The 26,481-nt window shown below is 35.5% G+C and overlaps 1 protein-coding gene and 1 long non-coding RNA gene across 4 annotated transcripts in view; one reads left to right on the top strand and one right to left on the bottom strand.

Moving 5' to 3' along the window:
* LOC144617127 (uncharacterized) overlaps nucleotides 1–26,481 on the top strand; it is a 179,575-nt gene that overhangs the window by 62,535 nt on the left and 90,559 nt on the right. The window lies entirely within an intron of this gene.
* On the bottom strand, nucleotides 2,995–25,594 carry MYL1 (myosin light chain 1). 2 transcript variants are annotated; one of them, XM_078450911.2, is made up of 7 exons: nucleotides 25,323–25,594; nucleotides 12,941–12,968; nucleotides 8,735–8,878; nucleotides 6,681–6,854; nucleotides 6,150–6,227; nucleotides 3,890–3,932; nucleotides 2,995–3,318 (listed from the first exon to the last, which is right to left on the bottom strand). In XM_078450911.2, the coding sequence occupies exons 1-6, from the start codon at nucleotides 25,452–25,454 to the stop codon at nucleotides 3,904–3,906; spliced, it is 585 nt and encodes a 194-aa protein (XP_078307037.1). In that variant the 5' UTR covers nucleotides 25,455–25,594; the 3' UTR covers nucleotides 2,995–3,318; nucleotides 3,890–3,903. The 2 variants fall into 2 exon arrangements, with proteins under 2 accessions (XP_078307037.1, XP_078307038.1); XM_078450912.2 differs by lacking the exons at nucleotides 12,941–12,968; nucleotides 25,323–25,594 and adding exons at nucleotides 13,222–13,246; nucleotides 14,003–14,091.

The raw sequence follows: 26,481 nt of genomic DNA, 5'->3' as shown, positions 1-26,481 counted from the left end.
TCCTTCATAGGTTGGAGGAAGACAATAGGAAAGGATAATCTTTCTTTTTTTTTTAAGTTTATTTACTTTGAGAGAGAGAAAGAGTGAAAGAATGTGAGGATGAGGGAGGGGCAGAGAGAGGAGACAGAATCCCAAGCAGGCCCCGTGCTGTCAGCATACAGCCTGATGCCGGGTTCTATCTCACAAACCATGAGATCATGACCTGACCTGAAATCAAGAGTTGGATGCTTAACCAACTGAGCCGCCCAGGCACCCCAGAAAAGGATAAGCTTTTTTGTTTTTTTTTTTTTTTTTAAATAGAAAGAAAAGCCCAACTTATTTGCTACTCAAATTTTTCTTGGCCACCTATGTGATTACTGACAAAGGAATTTAACTTCTGTTATTTTTTAAAAGTTCAAGAAGAAGAGGAGTATTTCTACTTTTTTTTTTTTTTTTTTTTTGAGCATTTCTGGGCAACTTCAAGATCTGTCCCTGAAAAGTCTGACTTTGTTCTTTCTCAGCAGGCCTACCCTTACATGTCTGGGGCTTACTCATTGAACTATAAAATTGAGATCATTGACTGAATTATTCCATCATTATGCTCTTCCTTAATTTCAGTTATTCTGGTAATTTAAGGGAACATAACTCTTCAGTCTGGACTCCCGATACTTGCTGTTTAATCTCTTTTTTGGAGGGGGTGGTATAGACTTGGTTCGCTAAATAAATCTATAGATTCATGGTTTCACTAGACTTAGAATTTAAAGGAAGACATTCTTTATCCATTCTATGATAAAGAATGTTTATGAAGTTCCAAGTTTTATTTGCCAGTATAGAAAAAAACATGTAAATATAGTTAGAAAAATATATGTTAAGAGCTCTTTCTGATATGTTTTTTGAGAAATATTACTATGAAGTCTCAAAAACTAATTTTTATTTCCCTGATTTAATAATTGTTTATTTTATTCATAGAGGGGAATAAATTAAGTTCCTGTATGCTAAGTTTCAAATATATATATATATACCTTGAGGCCCACAGTGTATAATATTACATTTTTTTTCAGGAAGGTAACTTGAAGGTAGTTAAAAAAACAAATTTGAGAATATTTGCTTATGCAGCACAGGCTTTCAAAAGTTATTTTTAAAGACTGAGGAATTAAGCACCTGTCGTTTCTGCCAGCTGGTATAGATGTTAAAAATTACTGTCACTCTCCCGCTCGCTGCTCTATTTTGCACCTGCTACTACTTGAGTTATGGGCATTTCACACATGGTAACTTAATAAGGTTAAGTCCCATGATAGTGTACAAGATGTTATTCCACTGGGAGTTAAAGCAGTTTTATAAGGTCTTCAGGGAAAAACATTAAAGAGGAAACTTGAGACTAAAACTTTAGTACCTTGTAGACACCACATTTTTCCAATTAAAAAACATTAAAGAAGTGTAAATGTTAAATAAGTGAAATTTAGTCACATATTCCAAAACAAAAATGAGTCTTTTATGATTGGATTATTTGTACCAGCCACCTTCTCTCCATGGTGACATTTGTCATTTTTGAAGAGCCTTTTTATTGCCTGATGTGACAACCGAATTAAATATATATTGAAACCTGTGCTGTTCAGTATGGTATTCATGAGCCACATGTAGCTATTTAGATCAATAAAAAATTTAATTTCAGTCACACTGGACACATTTCAAGTGCTCAGGTGCCACATGTGGGTAGTGGTTACCAAATAGGACAATGTACATGAAGATTTCTATATTTACTGAAAGTTCTAGTAGGCAGTGCTGTGCAAAATTTCTGAATCCTGATCGTAGGAAAACGTGGCCTCAAGGATCTTGAGGCCATAGTGAATTTTCCTTAAAAGAGTGATTATAGGGGCACCTGGGAGGCTCAGTCAGTTAAGTGTCTGACTTCAGCTCAGGTCATGATCTCACGGTTCCTGAGTTCCAGCCCCATGTCAGACTCTGCTGACAGCTCAGAGCCTGGAGCCTGTTTATTATTCTATGTCTCCCTGTCTCTCTGCTCCTCCCCCACTCACTCTCTCTCTCTTTCCGTCTCTCTCTCTCTCAAAAGTAAATAAACAAAAAAAATTTTTTTTTAAAAAGAGTGATTATAATGTCTCAACATCATCTTGGCTACAAAAGCATAGGTCAGAGTTGAAGCTGTTGGCTCCCCGAGCTCTGGGTACCCTTTGCTAAAGGTGGAAGGTCATGTTGACCTGAAGCACCCAAAAATTTCAGCTTCCAAAAATGTATAGGCAAACAGGTACTTTTCAGAGATTTTATAATCACATATATTACAGGTCTCTCTTTAGAGAGCGGGAGAACTATTTGTCACTTTATCTCTTACGTATAGATGACTATTAATTTGCAAATTCTTCCTCTGTTCTAAAGAAAAAAGTGATACCTGATAGCATGATGAGATTATAAAGTAAGTTTACACTCTGAACTTTTCAATCATTAGTCTTACCATTTAGGACAAGTGTTAAAAGGTTGAACCAAGATTCAGGGACATGGGCATGCAAAGTAGAGGGGTCATATTTGGAGACAGAAATAAATAGACAGGATCTTGAGTTCTTGAGTAACAGTCTCATACAGAGAGGTTTTTTCAAGTAACCATGGAAAGGTCACTTTAAATTTTATCCTTGAAGACATTCAGTGAGAAGGATCAGGGCTTCGTAGGACTTTCTCTTATGAATAGGCTAGATTGTCACTAGAAGTGATAAGTCAAGGCATGTACACGATGATTTACACAAAACTGAAAAAACCTGCTTCATTCTTAAACTGCCTGGATAATTTATATTAAAATGTCTCTGATCCTACCTGAATTTCCTCAGTTCCCTATTTCATATTTTCAATAATATTTTGATGATGATTATTCCATTTGTGATTACTATGCAGACTGCAAGGATTTATTCTTTAGAAGCTTACAATTCATCCATATTCTGTACATTAACAAAAGACTTAAAAATTTAAAAATTATTTTCTCTAAGGAATAAGGTAAAAACACAATGCAACTTGAACGTTCCCGACTGACCAGAATTATTTATTGATTTAGTGTTTTAAGGATGTTCAATGACCCATGGTAGAAAATAAAGAATGGTGCTTGAATTTGAGGTTGTGAGTATTTTATCCTTCTTGTCTAGAGCAGGAAGACACTTGGCTTGTGTGGTATGAATACAATTCATAGAGGAACGTGAAGTATATAAAAATTCAGGGAGTCCTTCCATCTAGAATGGTCCACATCGTTTTGTTTTCTGAATGATGGGACGCAGATCTGGGCAGTGAGTCATGGGTGTTATTGCAATAAGTTTCCAGCCAGTTGTCCTAAAAATGCTTGATCTACAAAGGAAAAGGGAAAATGAGTTAGATGTTGATTGCATCTTTTCAGAAAGAAAGCTGGGGAGGAAATAGTCTGAAGTGCAAAAGAAGAAAAAACAAAAAATGAACCAGCACTTCCAAGGTAAGCCTTTTCCTGCTTATAATAATCTTGTTTCAAGTGCTTAACTTTGAACTGTGATAACCTCGTTTTCTAGAGCAGTAATTATTAAAAGTGACATCTATTATTCAAAGAACTTAGGCCCCTACTTTTATTAGTGTTATGTTCCAGATAAATTAATGAACTAGTCTCTGGCTTGTTTGAATCTTCACTGCATAATTACAACACAATCAAAGATAGGGTTTATAGATGGAAGCAAAGGTCTCAGAGATTTTTGCTTACACATTTATACAAAAGCCCTCTATTTCCAAATAACCCATTTCGATGGGTTGATATTTTCTGGTAAATATAAATAAATCTTAATTATGAACTAATACTAATTATGTTTATAGCACAAAGTGAAACTGTTAAATTTATTAAAAAAATACAGCATCAAGAAAGAGCTTATATAATAAAGAGCAAACAGATATTTACCTTGAGAGCTCCATTTAATTAGACATGATATGCTTGACAAAAGCTGTGGGCATAATATAGACGGTTTAGAGTTAGAAAACCATCAAGTTTAATAAAAGAGAGGTTTAGCAAGTTAGTTCAATCTTAATTTTCCTTAGCTGTAATACTAGCATTTATTTTTTTAAAGCTCGGTATAGTCTACTATTCTTCATCCTGGATTCATGGCCTTTCCCCTGACTTTGTAAATTTAATTTTTGGAATAAATGGTACATTAACATGGTTAGAAGTTTCTTTAAAGTATGAAAGAGTTTATAATAAAAAAGAAATATTCCTCACCACTGCCTCCCATCTATCTAGTGTCTCTCTTTATGGTGAAATTGGTGGAGGTATTATGCATGTATGAGAAAATACAAATATGTGTTTCTGAAACTCTTTTTCACCCTAATGGTGGCATATTCTACAAACTATTTTTCTTTTTCTTTTCTCACTTAATGACTGCAAACCAGAGTATCCTTATTATTTGGGGAGTGGGGAGGGAGCTGTGGGGAATTTCATTGTGTAGGCGTTTTTCATTGTGTAGTGTACCAGAGTCTATTTGATACATACCACGTTAGTGAACATTAAGTTATTAAAACATTTGGCTATTACCAACAACAACGTAGTGAATAATCATGTATCACTTGTTTCAAGTGCAAGCATATCTAAAAGCTACATCCCGTGATGTAGATTCGCTAGAATTAATAGTTAGTACTACATAACCATATTGGTATTTTAATGATATGCCTTCCCAATGGGAATGCATGAGATTTCCTGTTTCCATCCACTCTTCTCAACCCAAAGTGTTGTCACACTTCTAATGCTTGGCAGTCAGCTTATTGAAAAATGGTATCTCCTTGTACTGTTAATCTGCATTTCTTTTATTATTAGTGAAGTTTAACATTGTATTTATAGATTTTTAAAATTTCTTTTTATGTGAATTTCCAATGTACTTATGAATTTTGCTATTGGGTTGTAGTCTTTTTATTAGTATGCAATAGTTTTTTTTTTTTTAATTAGGAAAATGAGCTTTTTCTGATACTGATTACTTTTTTTAATGGTTTGCTATTTGTCTTTTGGCTTTGCTTCTGGTGGCTTTTGCCATATGGAATTTAAAAAAATTATGTAGTTGAATTTATCAAAACTTGTAATGCCTTCTGGGTTTTTATCAGTGTTAGAAGGACCTTCCCACTCTAAAAGTTATAAAAGAATTCGTCCATGGCTTTTACACTTTTGGTTTTACATTTAAATTTTTGAACCATTTGAAATTTATCCTGGTATGAGATCCAGATCTGACTTTATTTTCTAAATGACTAACCACTTGTGCAAACAATATTTATTGAATGATTCTTCTTTTATATAATGCATTTATGGTAATAACCAAACGTAAAACATTGTTTGCAGGGGAAAAAGTGTTTAATTAAGATTGTCAGTGAAAATGTGCTTGGCTGACTGCTTGCCTCTTCTCCTGCCCTCTCCTCCCCTCTTCTTCTCCCTGCTTTTCTGTTCTTACTTTTCCCCAAGTCATTAGCCTTCATCTCGACATTTACATCAAAGCTATCAACGTAGCTTTATTGAAAAGTGGCTAGATTAGTCTTTTTGATAGAAAAGTTTCTCAATTTTTTTGGAAATTTTAAATTTTACAAATTATGTCATGGAATTTTGTTTTGCATCTGTATTTTGTGTGGAGTGTTGTTTTTCCAACCCTTTGGGTGAAGCTGCTCTAAATTGGTAGCACAGCATAGAGAGCTGGCCATGAAAGGAAGAACACCAGACAAGGAGAAGAACTAAATTTTAGTAACAGCCCTTCCATTAATGGTATGACCTTCACTGAGAAACTAAACCTCTTTGGCCCTCAGTTTCCTCATTTTCATAATTACTTGCTGTTAAAGATTTTGAGATCTCTCCAACTTTAATATTCTATTAAACCCTATTCTGGCATAAACCCTGTCTATCTTACAGAAATGTGGTAAAGATCTAGCAAGAAAGAATACATGTGAAAACATTTTAAGCTATTTAACAATGCCCAGGATTGTCAAAACCCACAGGAATAAAAATCTTATGTACACGGGCAGATTCTTAGAGAATATCTTTTTAGAGTTATTGTGTAATTGATTGATAATAAATAACATGTATATGTTCAGTAAAGAAGACAGAGATGAAGTTATTTTAAGCTTGGAAGGAGTCCATCAACAACCCAATCAGTTAAGAGTTGCTGTAAATACCAAAGCACATGAGATTGTACCTTCATAGTTGATGCAGCCATTGGAGTCTTCTTGACCTGCCATCAAGGCTTCCACTTCTTCCTCTTTCATTTTCTCACCTGATGAAAGAAAACTCTTTGTTCAGAAAGAAGGCCAGAGAATATTTTCAGAATTTCACCATAACTGATCAGTTTTGGGTTCCTTGAGACTATGATTAAGCTCTTAGAGGATAGAAATCAAGCCCATCCTGTTCTTCTGGCACTTAGTATGTTGTCAATGAATTGTTTCTAATGAATGACCTAAATACACATTATACCTGATCATCCAAGCTCTATCCTATGTGGACTACCATGCTTTACTTTAGTTACTCATTACTAGTAACTTAAGTTACCACTTTCCCCAAACAAACTTGTTGGCACTGAGGCCAGTAGAAATGGTCATTAATTTTTGACTATTCTTTTTTACCAATAGCTTTTCTTCCCTACCTACTTTGTTATAACTTGATTTCCTTAATTCATGCTCTTTCCTATATATTCTGTCCTATGAAGCCTACTGAAATAAATTTTCCTTACCCAATGTGGCTAGAACATGACGGAGTTCAGCACCCATGACTGTGCCATTGCCTTCCTTGTCAAAGACACGCAGACCCTCAACAAAGTCTTCATATGTGGCCTGGTCCTTGTTGTTGGAAATAGCTTGCATCATGGGCAGAAATTGTTCAAACTCAATTTTCTTGGCATTCATCTCTGGAAGAAATTGCAATTTGGAGAGTTATTAGTTACCATAAAATGTCATCTCTGAATCACAAATTGAACTTGAAAGTTCATTCCAGCTGATCTAAAATATCTTCATATAGCTTAAATTTCAGTTAGTAAATTGCTGATGACAAAAAGTTGGTGATAGATGATAGCGTGAGTTCTGGAGTCCCAGTGTTAAACTTCTATCCCCAATCCACCATTTATAACTGTGTGATCACGGGCAACTTTCTCACCCTTTTTTGTACCTCAACTTTTTCATCTGTAAAAGAGAGATTCCTCAGAGTGTTAGTGTGAGCCCTAAATGAGATAACACATGCGAAATTTATTACAATACCTGGGACAAACCGAGTGCTGAATAAGTGTTAACTGCTTTTTATTAGTATTGTCAATTTAATATTTTCTACAAATACTAAAGAAGCAATGTAAAAATATACAACAAACAAGGTAAATCGCATTTACAACAAAAGTATAAAACAGACTATCCAGATGTATGTGAATGGACAAAGTTATGTAGCCGCAAAGTCAAAATTCCCTTTTATTAGTCCTTCCTCATAGAATGGAAATTGAACGATATTGAAAAGACCACATCTGAACATTGAATAAATGAACATTTATTTACCTAATAATGCTGTTAAAGATAGATGTTTGGTAATTTACAAAATGGCATTTACAAAGTAAGATTTGGCTTATCATTTTCTCACTTTATCTCATGCTCTCAGCTACCTTTTGAATGATTTACCTAGACATTTTCCTCTAAAGAAAGTGAAGTTTGAGAAAAATTCCAGTGGAGTGATTTAGAAGTCCGTTTGCATAAATTCAAGCTCCACTTCCCCCGCTTTGGTATAAAAGGAAAATAGTCTTTTCAGTTATCAAGGGGAAAATGAGATTACTTGTTCTCCCCTCCTTCTTTCCCCCTCATGGCAAAGATAAACAGCTCAAATATCTACTTGAAAAAATTTCAGTTTTTTTCTCATCTTTTTTGTTCAGTGTGCTATTCTCCAATAGACTATTACACTGTGCCATGAATCTTTGGAATTAAAAAAATATTTTTGTTCCAGACTAATAACTGGATGACCATATCAAGCAAAAGATGTCTACAATTTGCCACTTAAATATCTACTGTCTTTTGTCCTGGGATTTACTTTGGGGGACTGAATGTACATTTTGGCTTCAATTTTTAAGTCCTCTTGTGATTCTTTGGGAATAGAAAATACTCTTATTAAAATGACATCCTGTCTATTCTTAATTAGGAGAGGTGAGTTTCTTTTAAAATGGCACAGAGCAGGGTGTCAAGAGACTGAGCACTGGGCAAAGTCAGCAGGCATTGTCAACCTCTTGAAAGCACTGTGATTTTATTTCCACAGCTCTTATCAGAGTAGATCTTTTCTAGAAGTGTGCCATTGCAATTTGCTGAGTTGTTCACAAAATGTATTGTGTTTTGGCCATGTTAAACATCTTTGTCAAAATGTATTTTTGCCTTTGAAGGTTTGGAAAAAATGTGCAGATTTGGATATGATTTTATTCATTAACCTTTAAATTATGAGCATTAGATGGGATGATGATGATGACAATGTTAGCATTAGATTTTATTTCTTTTCATTGGCATGAAATTTTATCATGCTTGCAAATTCTCAAAGGAAGGTTCACTTATTTTATGAGGAAAAACTGAGATTCTAGACAGACAAGAAGCACATTTACCATCAAGAACAAGTTAAGCTCTATTCTATGGATCTTATTTCTCAATAAAGTTCCCTTTCTGTGTCTCTCCCCTCCCCCCTCCTTGTGGTGTGTGTGTGTGTGTGTGCGTGTGTGCGTGTGTGCATGCACACACAATCTTGCTTCCCAACTTCTTGGGAAAACACGGTTACCTTCATTGCTGGGGTTTCCCAGAACCTTCTTGACTTCTGCATTGGTGGGATTTGTGCCCAGAGCCCGAAGGACATCACCGACCTGGCTTAAGGTGATCTTAGAATCACCTGTTCTGTCAAACAGGAGAAACGCCTCCTTGAATTCTGCAAGAAGCAAGAAGCTTTAGGATACTTTTTCTCCCTTAGACCTATAAATTACCCCTAATTTCATCAAGGATCCAGTTCACTCTCCTCTGTTTTCACCTTTTGCAACCACTTATGTTGTTATCTTTGAACTCTTCCTTTTCTTAGCTCAAACAGTCATTGGCAATCCTTTCTGACACTTCTTTTGGGGACTATTTTAAAGCAGCATTTCCAGCCTCAAATCATATATTGTTTTTAATCAGATATGGAAATTGAAGCTCCTTGATGTATTTATTCATATTTCCTTCATCTGCCTGAGAAGTATGACTGGGTTAAGAAATTCTGAGGTCTTGAGAAACCTTAAGAACTCCTCATAATTGAGAAAGTTAATAAAATTTCAAGAAGACAAATTTTCAATCAGGGTTGTGTTATAAGAGGTTAACCCAGGTTTCTCAAATTATTTAGAAAACCCTCTTCCTGAAGGACAAATCTCTTAGCCTCCCCCCTGGACTAGTTATCTTCAGGAGCAACCTCATTTCTCAGGAAAAAAAAATTAGAAAGGTGAAACAAATCTCTGAGTTCAATAGTGTCGTTTAACCACTGCAGTGTATGACTTTAATGGGCTCCCAATGTAATCGATTCAGAAGGAGAAATATTTGTTTGGATATATCACTATCATAATCTGTTTAAACTTTACTCTTTTTCAGATAATACATATGACAGCATGTCGCCATATTGGCTTTAGAATTTAAGTACACATTTTTTTAAATTACAATTTTTTAAATTTTTTTTTTTCAACGTTTTTTATTTATTTTTTTGGGACAGAGAGAGACAGAGCATGAACGGGGGAGGGGCAGAGAGAGAGGGAGACACAGAATTGGAAACAGGCTCCAGGCTCCGAGCCATCGGCCCAGAGCCTGACGCGGGGCTCGAACTCACGGACCGCGAGATCGTGACCTGGCTGAAGTCGGAGGCTTAACCGACTGCGCCACCCAGGCGCCCCTTAAATTACAATTTTATGCAGATAATTGTAAATTCACCTGAAATGTTAAGGAAAAAAAATTACAGAGAGATCTCTTAAATACTCTGTCTAGTTTCCCCCAATAGTAACATTTTCCAAATTATGGCAATATTGTCACAAACAGAATATTCACATTGATAGACTCCACCAATTTTATTCAGATATTTCTAGTTTTATTTGAACTTTTATGTGTGTGTATAAGTACATATCTTTAAAGTGTTGTCTATTTTTATCACAATCACTTTGTTGCTGACTTTACCTAAATTTTGTCACTCTATGTTGATGGAATTGTTTTTGCCTTTCAGGATTATGTTAACAAAGTATATGCCAAAAAGACAGAAAAGGGTACTACTATGGATTTAGGGGCCAGAAGTGACATTTTAACTGAAACTTTCTAAACTTAACTAAATTAGACTTTCTGGAGAACCCAAAAGTATTGATGACAACTTGTTGGATTAATCCCGACAACACTCAAAACAACCACTTATTAATGAGCTGAAAACAGTGTTTTTAGACCATTAATGGCCTTAGATCAAAAGATGCCATCTAGATAGATTACTCAGCAAAATGCCCTATTTTATCATCCCTCCATCCCTTGATGGAAGGTTGTACCAGACATATTCACAATCAACTATAGATCATGTCACCATTCTTGGCTAAAGGTTTCCCTTCAGATTCTATGCAATTTGACTATATCAGACCATTCCCTTAACCTAAAAAGCATGCTGCAGGCACAGTAGGATTATTAGTCAAATATTATTTTTCATCTTTCTAAGAGACATGTGAAACTGAACTATTCTTGTTACTGGCTCCATGCTTTCATGCACAGATTGCTCGGAGGGCTCACTATTACCCTGCTTAGATGCTGATATACAAATAGGATTTTATGGGCTGTAATAGAATCTCTCTGACATTAACCCTTTGTTGATTTAAATGCCAAGGACAGATATTGCTCTTCCTACCCCCGATTTTTAAGATTTATTCTCTTCAAGAGTCTAGAATATGGATTAGCAAACTGCTACCTAGGGGCTGGCCACCTGTTTTTTAAAATAAAGTTTGATTGGAATGTAGCCCATTATTTTATGTATTGTTTATGGCTATTTTTAAACCTCAACAATGGAGTGGAGTTGTTTTCTGTACTCCCAATAAAGCCTAACATATTGACAATTTGGCCCTTTAAGAAAAAAATTTGACAGCCCCTGGTCTAGACCAACACTAGAAACCTTTTTTGTGACAATCAAAATGTTTTATGTCTGGGCTGCCCCCAAAGCCCTGTGTGGCCCCTGAGCACTAATATGAGTAGTGCAACTGAGAAAATAGCTGCTTAAATGCTTTTATTTTTAATTAATTAAAATTCAGGTTTAAATGGCCACATGTGGCTAAGTGGCAACTCCACTGGACATCACAGGACTTAGACCTTTAGAATGCAATCACGTTCCTTTTTTTTCCCTTTTCTTCCAACCTGTGATACATTCAAATGGAGCAGCCATGACCAAAACTCTTTAATCATTGAACAAGGAAGGAAACCAAAGAAGTTTTCATTCATTTCCACAAGCATTGTATTTCCATTGAAATTTTAAGAGCTTACATTCGCTTTCCTGGCACAAGGAGAAAACCAGTCCACCCCACCAATGCTTCCTGAACTTTTAGATCTAAAACTTCTTTCATATATGTAGTTATAGGTTTAATGGTCAACAGTAAGTCCTTCTGTCCTTCTGGCCAACAGTAAGTCTTCTGTTGCTTAGTCCCACCATAGTTTGGCAGCCAAAGTGACACCGTAAATTGGATATTTGAGAGGACTGGGATGCGGTAGCTGATAATGTAGCAGCATCACTCGTTAAAAATGCATTAAAATTCAAACAAAATATAGTAGGATTACCATTTTTTTTTCAATAAGAAAAAAATAGTCCTTTGTAGTATAATTTCAAATACTCTTGAGTTCTGAGTCATTGAATCACCTGATCTGTTGACATGAGATCATCAACCATGATGTAGATACATGTGAGTTTTTACTACAGCAAATATCCTTTTTTTTTCTTAATTGACGTCCAGACATGAAATATTCTAGGCATTGAAACAGACTGAAAAATGTGGCATTTCTTAGGTACAGAACCAAGTATTTGAATAGTTTCTTATTAAACACCTATAATTATAATTATTTATGTATGCTATCATATAACTAAAGTTTTTCTCTCCCTCACTTCTTTAGATGTAATTTCTGTGTCAGTTTGTTTGAACTTGTGACACTTTCAGTCCATAAAACATTCTCTCCTACGCTTCTAGTGAAAAAACAAACTTCGTGGGACATGGGATCTCTTGGGTCCAAAGACCTGAAGGAAATGTTAGGGAAAGTACTCAGCTTCTCTTGAATTTTAAAAATTTGAAATCTTCTAGTTAGTAACTTTTTGTGAAATGAATTTCTAATTAGTTTAAACTAATACCAGAGTTTGGGCCTGTTACTAATATTTTGGGTCATTGAACAAGTCCTATCAGCTCTCTAAAGACAGACCAGGAGATGTCTAATGTTTCTTGCACAGTTTTATGATAAACTTTTCCTCCTTCTCTGTCTCTGAATTCACTTTTATTCTGTATCCACTTCACTTGTTTCTCTCAACTCACTGTGATGCCCATTGAAATTATGTAGGTTTGGTAATTGGGCAGGTTCACAATCAATATTATTTTCTAAATGGAACAATTCAGACCTCTCAAATCTGTCTTCAGGAATTTGATGAACAGATTAGCCTTTCAAAATCTACAACTTTTTTGGGGTTTATCTATGGTATTGGCTACTCTATCAAAATGGTTTTACTTAGAACAGTGATTGCAAGGACCTATTTTATGGTGTCTATCTTTTGTTTGCATAAACCTTTGATTACTGTTTATAAGCAAGAGGTTCAAGTTGAGAAAACTTCTATTTAGAGTGATTGAGAGCATTTATATTTAGAGTGGCTACACCAGTGGGGATAATTAGGAAGAGCTGATCTCATCTCAGGGGAGTTGGTTTTCTCACATGCCATCTTTATGAGTGTGCACACATTAACAACTGTATCTTTTAAACTTACCATCCTGCTGTGCCTTAGAGAACTCGATCTGTTAGAAAGAAATTAACCACAAAGAATATTTTAACCAAACAAAAATGTCCTTATTTTTAAGTGTATCCAAGCTCATTCCCTGAGTATTCTTCAAAGTAAGCTCCAAAAGCAAGCCTACTTTTCAGAGGTCAGGCATAGCTTGGACACAAACAGGTTGAGCCACGCAGTAACATGCCTTAGAGATAAGGGATATTTCAGAAACCAGGCAGTGCTCTGCCTACATCTGGAGTAGAGAAGCTCAATTCACTTACCAGCAATCTGGTCGGCACTGAAGGACTGCAGTGTCGAGAGAGGGAGAAAGAAAGAAACAATAGTACTCTTTCAAATGCATTGACAGAAGCATGAGTGCTCTCTGTTCTGAGATTTCTAGGAAGATATGTAGGTGTCATAGAATAAGAGGTGGCCTTAGGATACTTTGGAATCTAGGAAAAATAAGCTATTGCAAAAGATAATTAGGGAATATCTCTCTGCATCTTAATCAATGAATCAATGATTTAACAAATGCTAAGTCAGATACTTCCTGGAATAACATAATAGTCTGTGATGTATTTAAAATATGTCTAACACAGATACACTGAATTAAGAAATAGAGATACACTGCATTAAAAAGATCACCTTAAGTCTTTCTTCTATTTAACTAGGAGGTTTTTGCTCGACCATGTGTCTGATGGGTCGGAAATAGCTTACTTATTTTAGCTGTCTTCATCAGACTGTTTTTAAAAGTATAGTATTTTGCTATAGTAGCAATTTCCTTTCCCCCATGTTTAGATATAATAAACCTTATGTCATATAACAAAAGTTAGTGAAGCATAAAGTACTGCTTTGGGGAGTAAGATGTTCTTTTTCAGTTAGCATAATAGCTCGAATTCATCTATCCTCACCCCACATCACCAAAAGCAAAAGTAGATTCTACAGACTTATACTGAATGTTCTTTCCTTAGTTCTGCTCCTTTACTGCCTTTCTATTCAGTAAGGTCATATCCACGGCTATATCCTCCTATAAAGGACAAAGAGTTTTCTCACAGGACCCACCATGGCAGAACTTCTGGGCTGAGGAACAGCGGCAAAGCTGAAGAGTGAGTTGAGGGCCGCTCCAGTCCCTGAGTGGGGCCTGCTTGCCGAGGCTGCCTTTTATTTCTGGGGAAGCTGTGACCTCACAGCTAGCATCAGGTTTCAGAGAGACGTGGCCACTCCCCTTGGAGAGTTCTTTAGCTTTCTTAGGGCAAAGGGAAGGAGGGCTCTGTACCCTGAGGGCTATTTTTAGGAAACCAGAACCTAGGAGTGGACAGCCATAATGAGACGAAGCCTGTCAGTACTTTTATGGTCTTTATCCCTGAGATGTTCTCTTGGAGCCTCTTCCTTTAAGAAGCTTCTTACTTGTTCAGTGGCAGAGGAGCTTAGAATTTCTCGAACACTCAGGCTGACCCCTTCTCTCGTTGAATTATGGACTTTGCAAACTTTGCATCAGCAAGTTTTGATATTTAATGGAATTTATTGGATGGGACTGGGTTGGGGTTTCAAATGGCAATTACTATAGAAGGAAGAGCCTGCGGAGCTCTGTCCTTGGTGGTAAAGTTCAGAAGACTTGAAAAGGCCATGCACATTCTTCGTGTTTCTTAGAGTTCAGCCAAGTGAAGGTGTGGTCAGTTCTTGAAATCTAACTAAAGACCACTCTTTTGCAAGTTGTGTTCTCGGAAGTATAGAGTTTATCTAAGCCAGGATAGTTCAAAGCTCCATTTTCACCATTCTCCCTTAGTTTTTGTACAGTAAAATGGGTATTTCCTCCATCCTCAGAGTCCAGACTGAGAACCAGAAAAACCCAAAGCAGGGGCTGTAAAGTGCCAGTTGGCACTTTAGGATTTTAAAGGTATCTAAGGGATTGGCTGGTAGTGGGTTTTCATGGCAGCTTACCTGAAAATAGGAAGGAACTCGATTCTTGGAATGATACTGTGAAAAGTGGTCCTTAGGAAAGATCAGTCCTAGAATGTCCACGTACATTCAGACATGTTTATCAGTTTTCTACATACCTAAAGCAGCTTATATGTGCAAAGAACATTGGAGATAAATTTTGATTTAAGTATTGTCTCAGCAACTATTTTTAAGGGAATGGTCACAAAAAGCATGAAGTCTCCATTCACTAGACAGAAGAATCCTTTGTGGCTTTACTTCGAAACATTTAGGAAGAAATCAAATATTAAATGCATATCACTTTTTGTCCCAAATTCACAAGTAGTGAAACAAATTTCATAGGGTGTTAAGTCCCAAAGTAAGGACTGAAAACATAATTTAAAAAATATTAGTACCCAATAAAATGTATTTTAATAAATAGACATTTTGAGAATTTATGAGAAATGGAAGTTAATAGAAAAACTTAGATGCTTTGGATTATTAGGAGGAAATGGAAGGGAGGGACAAAGGTGGAAATTTCTAACCTTTGATAAGTGTGTAATTTGGAGCCTCATGGTTTTTGATGCCCAAATTAAAGCCATGAGAGCAGGCCATATTTCTTTGTGTTCTTTTTAGTCTTATAATTATATTTATGTATTGTGTCGTTAAATTGAAATTGCCCTATGGCTAACATTGAAAACTAGTATATATCTTTAGTAGAACTAAAGACTACAAATAATGCAAAATAAATCCATCAAAGTTGCCCTACAGAATGCCTATCATTTGCCCTACATAATGCTTATTGGCGAGGTTTATTTTTGAGCAGAAAAATGTGTCCTTGGATACATACAAAATATGGTCAATTTGTATAATACTTGTGGAGTACACTGGAAAATAATTCTTAAAGTTGTATTTATACTATGATTAAGCTATTCCTAACCACTTCAATGTTATGTAAACGTTTACTATTATTAAAATAGAAGTGGCAGGCGGTTGTCAGACAATTTTACTCTACTTTCTCTATATAACTTTACTACATAAAGGATGAGAGCTTAGATTTTTTTGTACCTATTGAGAATCAAAGTAAACATTTAAGCAAGTTATTGATAACAGCAGAAAAGCAACAGTGTATTCTAGCCTAGAGAATAAACTACAATTTAAAAGTTAAAAGACCTGAACGCTGTGGTCATAGAATAAATGGGAACTGCTACTTATTCTCTGGTACACTTCTACAAATGATGAAAAGTTTCCTTTGCATCTCTTTCTTGGTGTTGGAATGATGAAGTAATCAGTTCTTTGAACAAAGACATGATATTAATACAAAATGTCAGCTGATTTTGGCCTCCGTTTGCTTTGTCATCATTTGGTTTGTTTTAAAAAATTAGATTTAAGTCCATTCTACCTGGAATCCTCTCCTCTCATCTCTGTTTCTTAGAAATTAACTATTCTTCAAAGCCCTGATAAAATCTCCTCTTGAAAGAATCTTTTCTCTCTATTTACTCAGCTCCTTTCTTCCCACTGAAAGATGTTTAACCTTCCTGGTTGTAAACTTCTGGAAAGTCCAGGGCATTAGTGAAAACCATCTACCTTTGTCCATGATGCAAACTGGGCATGGGCCCACCCCAATTTTTTCCCCCTAGAGTGCTTCCTCTGCCTTATTTTTATAACTCATTTCCCATAGCTCTATAAAATACCTTGTCTGTATTAGTTGTTCAACAGATTTTCTATAAATTAAAATCATTAGAGCATATGCACAGTAAGTTCCAACCTCAAACATTAGCTTCTCCTCTAGAATATTATATTCCATGAGGGAGGAGATTTCATCATCTCCTTCAAAGAGCTTACATTCTATAGAAGGTGATATGTTCTTCTTCAGGGGTATAGGTCCAGCACCTAGAAATGCCAAGCACATACGAGGCATGCTCATTTTGAATTATTGATGTATGTGCCTTTATATTTCCACGGTCTTTCCTTAGATTATATGTAAATGTTTATGCTTAGGAATTCTAATTTGCCAACCCTCAATTTGCTTTTCCATCTTAGCCTACATACCTATATTAGACTGTTAGTACAACAGCTATATGCCATATTTTTGTGACTCCTGTGCTCTTTAGTACTGGATTCAAGTAAGTAGTAGTTTACAAGGGACTGGTGGTGAAAAGGATTTTTATTGCAATGTTTACAGATGTTTTCTCACTTTGAAAAGTACTCGTGATGTTCGGTTAACTGATTAAAGACAAAATAAAGCTTCTAGTGTATAGAAGGAATTAATTTATAGGGGAAATATTAAGATGAATTTAATCAAACAGGCTCTGAAATTGTTGTATGTTAAGCTTTAGTATATCAAGAAGAGCTATAATTAAGGATGATCTGGGAGATCCGTGACGTTGAATACTGAGAGAAAATGCCCTAGGAAGGAACATAGACTATGGTCTTTTAACAGCCTTCATCTTCCCTGCAAGACATAATGAGGCTAATGACTGGTAAGGCTAAGTAAAGAAGTTAATCTAAGCAGGGCCAGTTTTCAAGCAAGAAAACATTGCTGCATGTTCTCTGATTTAATGCCTGGCAGAGAGGCATTTAAAGACCTAGAATGTATGCAAAACCTAAGAAAAACTTAGATTATTATTTTTCATTCTAATCTCACAGAGTTACCGTGAATCACCATAAAAAGGCAGCAGAAATACTGTTTTGGAAATTAGAATTTTGTGCCTCAGAGTAACTTATTTGATTTAAAGGAAATGCATATTTTTCATTTCATTTTTTATTTTACCTCAACAAAGGATATACTTAGGCTGGTGACTATAATATGAAATAAAAGGGAGAAATTAAGAACAATGAGAATACAGTACCAGTCCAGGCTGTCCAATATAAGAGAGAGTAGATGGCTATATTGGATACATTGATCTGAACAGAAGGAGAAATAAGTAATTCTATGCTCAGAAAGTGTGGACTAGTCAACTGAATTCAGTCACATTGGAGCAAAGGCTGAATTTGTAAGATAACACAATTCAGACCTACAAGACTTAATGAGAGGCCTAGGTGAATTTTAATAAAAATTTAAACATGTGGCCTAAGTCTATACTTCTTCAGCTTACCTATGGTTAATAACTGATAAATTTAAGATTTTTTAAGAGTTGTACCTTCTCTACTTTGTACATTTATTTATATGCAATTTATTAACAATCCAAGTCGTGTTTTTGTTCCTTCCTTCCTCTTTGTATTTAAAAAATGTGAGCATTCGAAAAATTCTTGGTGTATGTGTTTTAAGAAATTTAAAGTATCTGCTTTTTCCTCATCTGGAATAAAAGTTCTTTTTGTGACCACAGGGATTTATGAATATTGGCATTACCATTTTAGAGATTTCAGGTCTTTTGATATGATGGGAATGGAACTAGACAGGGATTGAAACATTCAGAATTTTGTTCTATTATAATAAAGCATGTGTCTTTTGATTAAATAACTTATCTGGGTCGCAGCTTCCTCTGTATGATTTCTAGGTTTGCTATGTTCTGCACTGGTGTGAATTTTCCATACTTTTGTTAGTAGAATCAACCTCAACTTCCTTTTTTAATGGAAAAGGGCTTAGTGCTTAAAAACTCATTAAGCAAAATTATTTTCAAGTAATTTAGATAAAGAGGAGTTAAAATATAATTTCATAAACTGTGTTCAAGTGAGTCAGATGCTTCAGAAACAGGAGACGTTGAACCATTAGGCACGTGCTATGTACAAAGACTTCACTCGCCACAACAGAAGAAAGACTATAAAGTTGAGTAGATGTGGTTTTATCTCTAAGGTAATTTTTTTTCCTCTGGCTTCAATTCACTATTATTAATTTATGGCCAGAATAACAAGGATCTGTCATCCAAATAGTTTGAATTTTTAACTAATATAATTGAAGCGACTACAGCTTGTATATTGCAACTTTTGCCCTCCAAATTCTGATTTGGAGTGAGAAACAAACTGTAGAAGTTGATATAGAAACAAACTATAGATCTCATTTTCATACAAAAAGTATTTCAGTATGAGGAGAAGCAGAAGAAAGTGTCGTATCAGCAGACTAAATATAATCCTTTCCATAATTTCCATGAGTCAGATGGTGCTTAATGCTGGGTAATTATGGAACGACTTCTAAAGACAACTTGCCAGGGGATTCATTTGCAACATTAGAATGTCAAGAGTCTAAATTTGTCACTGTCACTTTGTGGTCTCCTTGTCTTGCAAAGATTTCATTATCTTTAAAATTAAAAGTGCTATTCACTATTAATTGGTGAACATATCTATTCCTTTCCAAACTGCATTTTATTTCGCAAAGATATTATCCAGGTACATATCATTCAAAATGTAATTTTGGAGAGTTACAGAATGCCCTTTAGTGTTTTCTCACTCCATTCCACCTGTTCCCTTCTTGTACATCATAGATGTTTAAAAGTGGAAACTTGATATGGTATCTAGTGGTAATCTCAAATAATTTTTTATTTGCTCCTGAGGTTAAATTCACACTGCAAATGGATTGATACCGCAATTTGTTACATTATAGTTGTATTAAAAATTAATTTGTGTTATTGAAAGGTCAAGATAAAAAAACAAATTCTTACAATTACCTAAAGAAAACTTAGAGACACCTTATAAATGTTTTCAGTCATTCCTTCTAATCAGAAATTGATTATATGTGTTCTTTTCCTAGTTCTTTTTCTCAAGCTGGTTAAGGTTAAGATTTAATCATTACACATGTGGTATTATATTTCTGCGTATCACTCCAAAAGACATATGGTTGATATTTCCTTACAGTTAAAATCATGCTATTTGTAAACAAAATAGAGATCCCATATTTTTCTCAGAATATTGGCCTGATGGCAAAATTTGGAGGTCAGTTTTGGTATATGTGTATACTTAATTAAACAAAACCAAAATTATTTTAAAATTCAATATGTTTCATTACATTTAAGAGCATTTAAAAAACTTTTTAAAATGTTTTTATTTATTTTTGAGACAGAGAGAGACAGAGAATGAGCAGGGGAGGGGCAGAAAGAGGGGGAGACACAGAATCTGAAGGGGGCTCCAGGCTCTGAGCTGTCAGCACAGAGCCCGACGTGGGGCTTGAACTCACGGAGTGTGAGATCATGACCTCAGCTGAAGTCGGACACTTAGCCGACTGAACCACTCAGGTGCCTCACATTTAAGAGCATTTTAAAAATACTTTGGTATAGTTTATTTTTTCCAGCTTTATTGAGATATAACTGACATAGCATCATGTAAGTTTAAGTAAGGTGTACAACATGATTTGATGTGTGATGATTTTGATATTGTAAAATGATTACCATGGTAAGGTTAGTTGATACATCTATTTAATAGTTTTTTAAAATTAAAAAACAATTTGTGTATGGTGTGTGTGTGTGTGGTAAGAACTTTTAAGATCTACTCTCTTAGCACCTTTCAAGTGTACAATATGGTATTATTAACTGTAGTCACTATTCTGTATATTAGATCCCAGAACTTATTCATCTTTTTAAAAAAGTTTTTAAATGATGTTTTTAATGTTTATTTAATTTTTGAGAGAGAGAGAGAGAGAGAGAGAGAGAGAGAGGCAGAGAGAGAGGGAGACCCAAATCTGAAGCAGGCTCAGGGTCTGAGCTGTCAGCACAGAGCCTGATGCGGGGCTCAAACCCATGAACCACGAGATCATGACCTGAGCCGAAGTCAGACACTCAACTGACTGAGTCACCCAGGTGCCCCTAGAACTTATTCATCTTCTAACTGGAATCTTGTACCCTCTGACCACCTTTACACATTTACCCCATCCCCAGCTCCATCCCTGACAACTACTAATCTACTCACATAATGACTTTTTTTTTTTAATATCTATGTTCCATTTACAAATGTTTTATAGGAAGCTAGAACAAAGTGACTAGGAGTCTTTCTAGGTTCCTAATATTCCCACCTTCCATCTGTAAAAGAGAGCACCCAACCTGTCAGTAACAGGTGCTAAGATAGGGGAAATCTGTAGAGAACAGAAAAGTAGTGAACGGCCAAGGTCAACAGTCTTCGTGAACCTGCTCTGATTTGTGTCTATCACCCCTAACTCTGGCTACACAGGACTGTGCAGGGCAATATGAGATCCACTCTACCCCATACATTTAAGAATAAAAAAAAGCCTTCTTCATGTATTCTTTTTTTTAATAATGTCTTTTTTTTTTTTTTCAACGTTTTTTATTTATTTTTTTTTTTGGGACAGAGAGAGACAGACAGAGCATGAACGGGGGAGGGGCAGAGAGAGAGGGAGACACAGAATCGGAAACAGGCTCCAGGCTCTGAGCCATCAGCCCAGAGCCTGACGCGGGGCTCGAACTCACGGACCGCGAGATCGTGACCTGGCTGAAGTCGGACGCCTAACCGACTGCGCCACCCAGGCGCCCCAATGTATTCTTAACAGCAATTTACTCTTTATGAACAGGAAGTAGTTTGGGATACAATTACCACAGTTGACTCTGGACTTGGCCTGCAAGATTAAATCCTAGCTCCACCACCTACTAGTTATCTGATTGTGAACATAGCACTGAACCTCATTAGACTCAATTTATTTTCTTGCAAAACAAGGCTAAAAACCACCCCAGTATAACATTTTGAGGATTAAATAAGCTAATAGGGCACAGGAGTTAATTCACAATGAATATTTATTATTATATTACAAAGAACTTTGTAGTTTTCAGAGCCTTTCATGGGCCATGACCTCATTTGATTTTCTCAACAATTCTTCAAAATGGGACTGGGTTTGTATTAGCCTTGTTAGAGCTGAGGAAAAATGAATTTGTAAATTAAAACAAATAATCCTATACCTGGACCAGAGCCAGTCAGGTAATGCAGTGTATATATAATATTTGCCTCCACTAAATACCCGTCAGTAAATACATGCATTTATTGGGAATGCTGTATTCCTACATTACCATTAAATTGAAAGTTTAAATCTCCCCAAGTGTGTGTTGAATCATTTAGATTTGTTATTTGATAAGTTTCTGTCAATGCATTCTGTACCTTTACCACTTTTTGTAAATACCACCTGCAGCGTCTAGGCAGAGATGACCTGATTGAATTACAGTGAAAACAGTGAGAATTAAAACTTAAACAGCACAAGGACAGACATCATTCAAAGTCTTATATCCTCATAGCAATCCTGACATATCAGCTGCGGCATGCATCGTGCAAAAAATTTATTTACACATTGATCTTTTAAAATCTAGGCACATAGTCATCTCATTATTTATTTTCTTTTCATTATTTCAACACTTGGCTGAAGTGTTGGGCAGCAGGTGTTAATTCTTGTGTTTGCGCCTGCAACTATGCTCATGGGGGGTTTTAATTCCTACACTTGAGAGTCTGTCAGACAGTGTTCTTTAGTCGGGCATTGTTGCTGGAAGTGTCAGCTCTCTGAAGGCAAAGAGTGTTTAGAACCATCCAGGAAAGTAACTTTAGTGCTCAAATATCAGCTGTCTTTGTGTTTTTGAAAAGGACACTCCTGGAAAATCCATGGTCATAGGACATCAGGTAAGCATTCCCTCAGTGAATATCAGAGGTTTTATGTCAGAACAACTGAACAAATGTTCTAAATAACCAACAAACTAGGAAATCAGGTTGCAAAGCACATTAAAGAAATTGATAAAACTAATTAACAATATTAAAGATTGTTCAGAGTTTATGGGGACTTAAATACATAGCTGTTAAAGATGGTATATTATAAGGCAGAACATAGTAGCTGGGAATAGTAGTGAAGAATTAAATATTACTGTTGCCATGCCTATAATACTACTGAGATAGTTACTTAAACTTTAGCATTACTCAAAGTCTCAAGGACAGCTGGATTTCTAATATTATATGATTTATGAAAGAAAGTTTAAAATCCAATTAAGTTTTGTTCTTTATCGAGTTTTCAGAAAGTTAATGAACACATATAACAGCTCTATTAATTTCTTTAGAGTTCATTTTCTCTGCCTGAAAAAAGTTTATAACTTATATGAGGTAATATATCTAGAAATATCATTAGGTGATTAAAAGCATCATAATATGAAATGTTTTAATGTACATTTTAATTTGCCTTGTTACCTACTGGGATGAAATTAAATTTTATATACTTCTCAAGATGTAGTCCATTCTTTGACTATAATACCTATAAATGTGCACTGGTTTCATAGTGATGAATGCAAATCATTGAAGGCCTTTAAATTCCTTTACAAAAACATGTTACTTTCAGTCTTATCCTTCTCCTTTTCTCTCTCTTTATTAAGAATAGGCCCTCTGAAAGAAATATAAAGGTTAAATTCCTCCTGTTTCTTCTAGATGCATTTAACTGCTCCATTTTAGTTTGCGTCCCTTATCAGGATCCATCGCATCTCTCGTTCTGCAATGAACTAGTGAAGATGTTACATACCTCATCACTGCAGAGACACCCTAAGATTGTTTTCTTCTTTTGCTTAGTTGTGCTAGCTACATTAGCCACCCTAGCATGAATTCAACATATAGATGAAAGGATAAACCTTCAAGATTCAAAACAGCGTCACTTCTGTGCTGTGGACAATCAGTTTAATCTCTGGATTTAAAAAAGTGATGTTTTGTCTTTCCTTAGACACTTACTGCCAAGCTAAATTTTTAATCAATCGGTCAATCAATCAATCAATCATCAATCAGTGTTATTTGTATTTCTTCAGGGAAGAAAATTAATGCTTGCCTTCATTAGTGGGATATTTTGTTTTCTTCTTAAGAAGGCACATCCTCTATCCCCCCACAGATATTTGTAATACTGGATACAAAGAGGTAACATTGTCTTATAAATCACAATAAATATAGTGGAATAGCTTTGACACTGATTCATATCTCTAGTCTTAGTATGGAATGGAGAGTCAAATAATACGGATGATTAGGATTCTTGTAGTGGCCATAATCACGTTCATTGTATAATGTAGTCAGTGTGCATCTATAAAGATATATTAACTAGAATTGCTGGAGATGAAAAATTTGGTTTTTTCTTAATGAACTATACGCAGTCCTTTAGGCAGAACACCATTTATCAGAAAATCTGACATGCATTTCTCCTCCTAAGTGGATATTCATTAAGAAGAGTTCCTAACCAGTATTAGATTCTCTGACCAACTTTTTTCAAATATGGCTTTAGGTACCTAAAAACTCAAGATAAAATATTTGTATTAATCCACTCCTACTTTGGAACATATAATTTCATGTTTAACCAGAATGCTATAAAAATTATGAATATATTTATTTAATGTCATCACATAGATCTGAGGATGATCCAATTCAATATTTATGTGGGGAGTATTTTTTTAAATCTATGATTATACTAAAATAGTCAATGAAATGTTTATAGGTCAGCTTGGTCATTACAGGTAAACAGTATTAAATTAGCAAAATTTAGATTTATTATGTACAGAACTTTTGGCTTAAGAGAAAAGATCACCTAATAGGACCTTTTGCCCATTAGTTTTCCATATAAGGCAGAGTTCCTGAAAGATTTCAAACTGTCATTCAGACCAGTCAAGCCCCAGTGAATGAGGAGAAGGAGAACATTTGATGGATCACAGCACTGAGAGGTAACAGGCACATACATGCACAGCGTCGTTTTCCCAAAAGCAGATAATCTGTGGCAACTGAGAACTTTGATCACAGCAAAGTGTCGACACAAAAATCAATCACATTCTCCTTAGTTGAAGATCAGTATGCAAGAGCTCAAAGACATAAGCTAAAAGCCATATAACCAAGTTTTATAGTATTTTGGGGGTTAGTTTCATTTAGAAGCAACTCACACATTCTGAATTAAATACTATATATAAATAAACAAGATGACAGTTATAGTCACTGAAACACTTGAGTGCATAATTGTCTGCACTGAGATCTAATTTGGTGTTGTATCAAATTTTATTAAGCAAAGCTGAAGGGGGAATTAACTTGAATTGCAAAAATCCTCTGTTTTTCAGAAGAAATAAAGCAGCTGTCAAATAAATACGCCCAGGACAACTGGGTCATCAGCTGTTTTAAAACTTTTGGAAACAAGTCGGGGCTAAAAATTTCTTTTGATGTAGCATTAAGGTAAGGGATCCAGTTTCCACAGAGATTTTGTTTAAAACAAAACGGAACAAAATAAAACACTGGTTTAAAGTATTTGTGAAACACCTTTTCACACTTACACATTTTGTCCCTAAATTGCACTTTGACCATTTAGGGAAAAAAGAAAACCAGAGAACAAAAACTGGAGCAAAATACAGGCTCCATAGGCAATATCACATTCATGGTAATGACAGAGTTTATTTATTTTTAATTTGGATTCTTTTCTCCCCAAATCTACCAGTCTGTGTAGTAACGCCACTTCTCTCAATGAAAAATATGCCCCTTTGCAAGTTCCTAGAGTTTCCTACTGTTGAAAGATGTTTCAGTGACCAAACATTTCACCCCTTTTAGTTACCTTAATGGCAGAGAGGTCAATTTTTTCTTCTTTGGGTTTGGCTGGGGCGGGTGCAGGTGCAGGTGCAGGTGCAGGTGCCGGGGCAGGGGCTGGGGCGGCAGCAGGTTTCTTCACGTCCTTCTTTGGTGCCATTTTGTTTAAAAGGATAGGTTAAAAAAAAAAAGAGCACTTCCAAAAGAACCTGTCAAAATGATTGTTGGAAGAGGAGTGGTGCTTCAGTTGATCCACAGCCCAGTGTCTTGAAGGTGGACCCAGAGTGTTAAATGGTATAAGGGCATGCATATATATTTCACTAAGTGCCTAATAGAATCTTGACACATGCGGCTGGATTGGACGGTTCGCTAGTCAAGGGGGATGGCATTCAGGCTCAGACTATAAATGGAATCTAAAGGGTCAGGGCTTCATCAATTTTTTTTAAACTCCTCTTGCTTTTTTTTTTTTTTTTCCCCACCTCCATATATAAAGGAGAAAGAAGTATGACAAAGCCAGCTTCAGATCCTTTGGTGACAGTAAAGTAGATTGACTGATACTTTTTCTTGGTAGAATTACAGTTCTGCTGAAGTTGTAAATCTTTTTTTTTTTTTTTTTCATGCCCAAGAAACTTTACCGAAGGATTTGATTTCAACTTGGAACTTTGGCAGGGAGTATCACTAACTTTCACCCTGCTCCTTTGCTCATGCTCCGCCCCCCTTGCCATAATTTGCAAGAAATTGTTGGTCAGCAAAGAGGTGGTGGTGTTTAAAAATAAAAAGCAGACGTAAAAGGAGAGCCCATCAAATATTAAAAGCTTTCCCTTCTAGGGAGCACAAACTCTGCCTCCCTCACTCTCTCTATCTCTCTCTCCTTCTCTTTTTGTAATTGTAAGGAACTGCATATTAAAGAAAAATAATTCAAAACTACTTCCTATAATTTAATTTTCTTTGTATAATGAAAAAAAAATTAAACAGGATGTAAGTTTTACCTTCTTGCAAAAGAGCTTTTCTAATAATGAAATAACAGTCAATCAAAGTAGACACTTATCCATTTTACTTCTTAAATGGCGTAAAGCCTAGTTATTTATCACCTGATTTTTTTTTATCCATATTAGGGAGATAAGGTATATTTTTAATCTAAGTGGCCAGACAAATAAGGAGAGAGAGAGAAGGACTTTAATTACTAA

This window comes from Panthera onca, chromosome C1 (genome assembly GCF_046562875.1).
Source record: "Panthera onca isolate mPanOnc1 chromosome C1, mPanOnc1 haplotype 2, whole genome shotgun sequence".
Classification (NCBI taxonomy): Eukaryota; Metazoa; Chordata; class Mammalia; order Carnivora; family Felidae; genus Panthera; species Panthera onca.
This window is presented reverse-complemented; position numbering and strand designations above follow the sequence as displayed.